Below are 6290 nucleotides of genomic sequence, written 5' to 3'. Positions count from 1 at the left end.
ATTGTTTCTCCTCTATGCCCCGCCTTTCTGAAACGCTTCGATTTTTACAAAGCTCATCGTTCTGAAAAGCGAGTTGTGCTCTGATTGGCCAGCAATCCAGTGCGTTGTGATTGGCCGAATACCTCAAGCGTGTGACGGAAATGTTACGCCCCTTAACAGACTGTGATGCCATCTCCCGGCATGATGAGACAAAACCATTAAAACCCATTACAAACGAGGCATTTGTTGCATCCAGTGGGGACATAATTACTGATTATAATGACTTATACTGTAGTTTCATGTATTTCATGTTCATGTTACTAATGTTTATAAACAGACCCTATTAAAATAATAATATCATTCTAGAAAAGAAATTCATATGGGTCAATTTATTTGTCTGCAAAAATAGGCATTTGAAGATCAAACGGTTTTTACAATCATGAGAAACAAATTTTGTCAGTTGTGTCCAAACTTTTGATTCACTTCTTGTAGGGATTTTGACAAAACTTTCTAACAACAAATTGCATATGCAATATATAATTCAGTTCAGAAGTACAGAAAAACATCTATGCAGCCAAATGTTGCAGTGTGGTGTATCGGTGTGTTAATCTCTACAGCATGAATGCCTACAGCACCAAGGAGAAGACTAACAAAGAGGACATCGTCGTAGAGATGAAGGCAAAAAAGACGGAGGAGTCCGTGCTGTTGAAGGGCGTCAATGGGGAAAAGAAAACTCCCAATGACCAGGTAACCATATGTGCTTGACTCTTGTTACCATGATGAGATGACCTGAAGAACATCTCTTTAACTTTATTATGTGGTGCTTTTTCCTGGAATAAAGAGCAGTGCCCTAAGCTCATAAGTGAAGACTTGTGGGCGACTAAAGATGGCATCTGTACCTCCCTCCTGACCCAACAATCAAGTCTTAAGAGCTGGAGGACCTCTTGTGGAGCAGCCACCTCCTCTGGATAAAGTGGACTGTACTTTTGTATCTCGTGTGTGAGCAGCAGTATCCATGCTTGGATAAATGGGACGTAAGCGATAAAGGAAGATTGCTCTCTGTTTTCTACTGTTCTCCATTGTTTTTCTTCAACCATCGACCAATTTCAAGATCACGAGCTTCATCCATTAAAAACAAGCAAAATGAATTACGGTGTAAAAACATTCTTACACCCTGTCTACATCTAATGTGAGCACCACGTTGCATCAAAAACCAACAGAGTGCTGCAGGGATGACATATTTTTGTAGGCCAAAGTCTGGAAACGAATTAGCTTTTCCATCATTCTGAAGTCGATGGTTTTTTTGAATGGGTTTTTGGTTAATTCTCTGAAATAAGGTCTCTGGTTAATACAAGCTCAGGCTATTTTGACGGTTTATTCTATGACATAAAATACAGAAACCCAAAAGTTAATGGAAAAATCCTGTTGGGTTTTGGTCAAGGAAACCAGGGGGGTGCTTACTTCCGAGTTGCCCTACAAAAATATGTCATCATCACCTCAAGCACAAATGAACGCATTTATTAATGTGACTATTTACATAAAAATGGTTTTTCATATGAATTCATTCTGCTTGTTTCACAAATGAGGCTTGATGTCCTTTTTAGACCACAAAAATGTATATACTGTATTATAAATGTCTTGCGATTGATCCTACTTGTGACCTTATTGGTTCCAGATGTGCTTTTCTAAGCTCTGTTCAGATTTTTCTTTTCGTTTTTCAGTCCTTGCATAATGCAGCAGAAAGCATCTACAAACAGCGAAAAAGTTGATTTTGTTTTAAACGTACAGAACATTTAGTCGTCTCCTGATATTCCAGTAAATCCCAATGGACCAAATAATAAATGTAAGTTCAGTTTGAAAGGCTGTTCATTAAAAAACCCACGTAAAGACATTGAGAATAACAGATGTGTAGTCTTCATAAACACACAGCCCTTCACAATATTAAGAAACCCAGTGCAACCTGGATGACCGAATAAACATGACCCCGGCATAATACTGAGCTGACACTTAATAGTGTGTGTACGGTCCAACTCAAACTACTGCAGAGCTCGTGTACTGTTTGTAAATAGTCGTAGGGAAGGAAATTGTAGCTCTTTGTGTTTTGAGCTCCCTCTGTTTCTGCCTCAACTGCAGTGCCTGCGGAAATGTGTCTTCATTTCACGTCAATGTTAGTTACACTGAAACCTTTGTGTTGTCTTGTTTGTTTTGCGCATGACTTTGTATTTGGTGAAGGGAAAGTTTTGTTGTTTTCATAAATGCCGTGAATAATAATACTTTTTAGAAAGAGAAGCAGTACGTTTTAGCCTAAAAACCGATGGCTCCTTTGTTTGCTCTCAGTTTTTCAGTTACTTTTTCAGATTTTGAAAAGCTCGTTTTTGAGGCCTGTCATTCATTCATTAATGGGATTTGTTCTAATGTACAGACTTGTTTCATGTTCTTGAATGTGGCTTTGGCTTTTACTTTTGTTCAATAACGACGTGACACGTTATCTACATCAGCTTGAGGAAGCTGAACCCTAATAACTTCAGGACTGTTGTTAAAACACTAAACCGCACTTGGACAATTCATATTTAATTATAGCTCTGCTTATGCATTCTTCTAGACTCATGTTGTGTTATGCTTAAATTCCATCGAAAAAGCTATTAAAAAAAAAGTTGGCTGATTTTGTCTATTTTTGTGTTCAGCTTATTTTCCTTTACAAGTCATGTTCAGTTCACAACCTTTTGTGTTTATTGAAGTGAAACAGAGACACAGGCACCTTTTTTTCTTTTTCGTAGTTTAACAATCTTTCCATTGTCTAAATATTAGTGCGAGCCATTTGAGACTGTCAGAACACTGTTGAACCACTGCATACTACACTGGCACCTTTCCCCTGCTTGTCCTCGTGAGCAAATTATGTTGTAATAGCGCAAACTATCATTCTCATTGTAGATTGTTCACAAACACAGTTACGCAATGTGTTATGTTTGATTTCACTTATGGTTGTAAATTAAGTACTTGTGGTTTGATGCTTGCATTTTTTATATCATTTTTGGCCAAAAAATAAAGATATGTTACATTCAGTGTTTGTCTCAAATTCTTGGAAAGCTTCACTTTTGTTTCATTCTCAATGCAGGTCTTTCCTCCAGGTGTCCAGTTGTGTTTCCTCTGGCAGATCTGAATCCAGAAGCGCAGAAGAGTGTTTTTACAGAGTCTCTGTCTGCTGAAGTGAAGCATCCGTCAGCACTGATGACAATATCTGCTGATCCAAGCTGGTTTTATTTAAATCACAGTTTCCATGATATCTTTTATTGAGATGTGTACTTGCGAAGGGCACATTTGCATTTGTCATTCAGTTTCACTGAACATATTGTTCTTAATTACCGTGTTATTCTGAGTTTTAATTCCATAGTGCTGAAGTTAAAGAAATTCACCAGACACATAATTATTATAATCAAATGAGAAAACTCGAGTCATTCTTGCTTATGACAATAATCAGAAACCAAAGTCAGACGTGAACAAAGTCATGAAATTAAGCGTTAGCATTAGTTCTGGCAGGTCACGTGAGTCAAGCTTGCATCAGCTGATTCTCAGCTATTTCAAGTCCCAATAATTTTATGGTTTTAGTTTTAGTTAATTATAATAAATATGATGCAGCCATAAATTTTAAGTATTTGGTACACATATCATTTATATCTTATTAAACTTTCTATTTGTCTTTAACGTTTTATTAATTTAGCTTTGTTATGCTTTTTTTTTTTTTTAAATATGCACATAGTGTTCATTATGTTTCATTTTAGTTATTTTTGTACATCAAGTTACATGACATAAAAATGAGGACTGTGGCCTTGGCAACTAGTTACATAAAATATGTTTTTTTTACATTTTTAGTTAAATTATATTTTATTTCAAGTCTCGTTTTTTATGGTTTTAGTTGTAGTTAACTATAAAACCCTGATACCGACAGCAATTTTAAATATTTGCTACACAAGAATTGTGCATATCTTATTAATATGTTTGTCTATTTTGTCTTTCCAGCGCAGAAATGCCTTTGATGATTGTGGAGACGAGCTGCAGCCTAATTGGCTGGTACTTTCTGTATGTGTTTCTGTGTCACTTGAACAGTGCGAGAGATTGTGAGTGGAACTGCAGGCTGGTAACTCTGCTCCACGGCATCCTGATCGTCTGTGTGACTGCTTACATTGGCTTCATTGCTGGGCCATGGCCTTTCACACACCCAGGTAAGTTGTCCTGTTTGGAAAGTTTTAACCCTCTAAAGCCTGACATATGAAATAATAGTTAGAAAATAAAAACAACAGCAACAACAAAACATTTTCTTTTAAATGGAACAGTTTATTGAACCTTTCAAACAAAACAGTAATAAAAAAGAGAAAAGGTGCACTCAACATTATTTGAGTGTAATATTTTATCAGACTTATATACTGTATGATAGAGGAATGTGGAGAGGGAAAAACACATAGGTTTAATTTAATTTAAGGCCCAAACTGAATAGATATATGCAATTTGGTGCAGTAAGTGATATTTATATAGCCAAAAAAGTAGAAAGAAACTGACACTAGGTTGTGCTATAATAAGTCAATTTGCATTTGGTCCATAACTTTGGAAACATAAGGGCTAAATTCTTTTTCATGAATCCTTAATTCAGAGTCTACAAAATGGTACATTTTGATTCATTGAAATGTTGCAAAGATTGGCATCATTATGGACATTTTTACAAGCTGACCAACATCTGCTGAACGCAATGTTCACGAAAGACAAGACAACAGGACATTCTGAGGATATGCAACAGGTTTCATAATATTCGGCCAATAGGGGGAGCAACAACTGAAAAATCGCCGTAACTCAGCTATGTATTATGATTCATGAAGTTGAAAATTGGTATGCATCTTTTTTTGTGTCGAAATCCTAACATATCCTCTAATAAGACTTTGATACTTCAAAAATCATGGTCACCAGCAGCCAATCAAACCTCTAGAGGCTAATAACAACAAACCTGAATTACCTACCAATACAAAATGGATATATTCATACATCATGGTAGAACCATAGACTCAGTAGAACGAATATGTGTATCAAATTTTGTGAAAAACGGCCACAAAGTGGCGCTATAATAAGTAACTTTACATTTTAACTAAGAACTCAGCAACCAGGTGTAAAAAAAAAAATCTAAATTCTTCTACTTTCTCAATGCTCAATTTAAGCTTAGATACGAATAATTGAATTAAATGCATAAAACCAGTTTATTTGTAGAATTATGACACACTGGTGATACAGTTATTCTTGGGGCTATGTTTATTAATATCTTTAGGGCCCCAAGCAGCAAAGGTGCTGGAACCCATTTGCATTTGTACTGATTTTCTTTTGCTTCTTCTGTATTTTTCTGCCATCAAAAATAAATAGGCGCCAGAGACCGTAAATCACAGAGATCCCAAAATCAGCAGGATGGTCCCAAACATGCACCGCTACTTATGTGCACAGACACGCATCTGCCCAACACTAGGTGGCGCTATAATAAACCAATTCGCGTTTTGGTCAATATCTCGGACCAAACTTGGAACCTCTGGAAGTGCTCGGCTCAGTTCATTAATTGTATTCATTTTGAAGTGTTAGAGATGGCAGATGGCAGTAGATTTTTTGTTTAGTTCATGACAGGGACCCCTGAGGCCATTGCAGCTTCAGAAGCGATACATTTTCTTGCAAAATTCCTTATAAATTGTGATATAAATTCTTACAAAATTTCTTATACATTTTCTTATGAATTCTCTCACAAAGTAATTATTATTTACACATCCCCAAGCAAGCAATACCGCCAGATGCAAGTATTGCTGGTTCAAGTCAAGGTGCCAGGCACTACCAGGACTTGCCGGCCCCGCAAAGACATTAAAGCCTAAGTGGAGGGATGGAAAGGCCACTCTTGTCAGGCCACCAGACACAAAAATGGCTGAAGACAGAAAACAGCAGGGTGGCCATGACAGGAGTTGTTTTCTGATGTTCTACATGTCTTACTCCATGACCTGAAACAAAAAATATACCAGCATGATTTGTCTAAATACACGCTTAGAGCAAAATTGACTTGGAAAAAATGTAAAATAAAAATTAAATATGAATAATATTAAAAGGCTAATCCTTGACTAAACTAGTCATAGAGATGCATCTTCTCCAGATTCAGTCTCTTCTGTGGATCAGGCTGCAGAAAAGCACAAATCATCTGACAGCATTCTGTGCAAAATCACGAGAGAGACGTTTGATTATTAGCTTGTCCTTCATTGTTCTTTGATAATCTTACCTTATATATATATATATATATATAT

General features: G+C 36.5%; 1 protein-coding gene and 1 long non-coding RNA gene across 2 annotated transcripts in view; both read left to right on the top strand.

Annotated features, from left to right (window-relative positions):
• The first annotated feature begins 574 nt into the window (after positions 1-574).
• On the top strand, positions 575-2622 carry LOC107556432 (uncharacterized). Its single transcript, XR_001605281.1, has 2 exons — positions 575-726; positions 821-2622. It is a non-coding gene; the product is annotated as an uncharacterized lncRNA (long non-coding RNA).
• A 1378-nt stretch (positions 2623-4000) lies between these two features.
• Positions 4001-6290, top strand: part of LOC107556431 (transmembrane protein 136-like) — a 3323-nt gene continuing 1033 nt past the window's right edge. Inside the window, exon 1 of the mRNA XM_016239555.1 lies at positions 4001-4199. Within this exon, the coding sequence (XP_016095041.1) occupies positions 4004-4199 (196 nt within the window). The 5' untranslated portion in view covers positions 4001-4003. The remainder of the gene's footprint in view (positions 4200-6290) is intronic.

The sequence above is a fragment of the Sinocyclocheilus grahami genome, unplaced genomic scaffold, assembly GCF_001515645.1.
Source record: "Sinocyclocheilus grahami isolate Dianchi unplaced genomic scaffold, SAMN03320097.WGS_v1.1 scaffold567.1, whole genome shotgun sequence".
NCBI lineage: Eukaryota > Metazoa > Chordata > Actinopteri > Cypriniformes > Cyprinidae > Sinocyclocheilus > Sinocyclocheilus grahami.
This window is presented reverse-complemented; position numbering and strand designations above follow the sequence as displayed.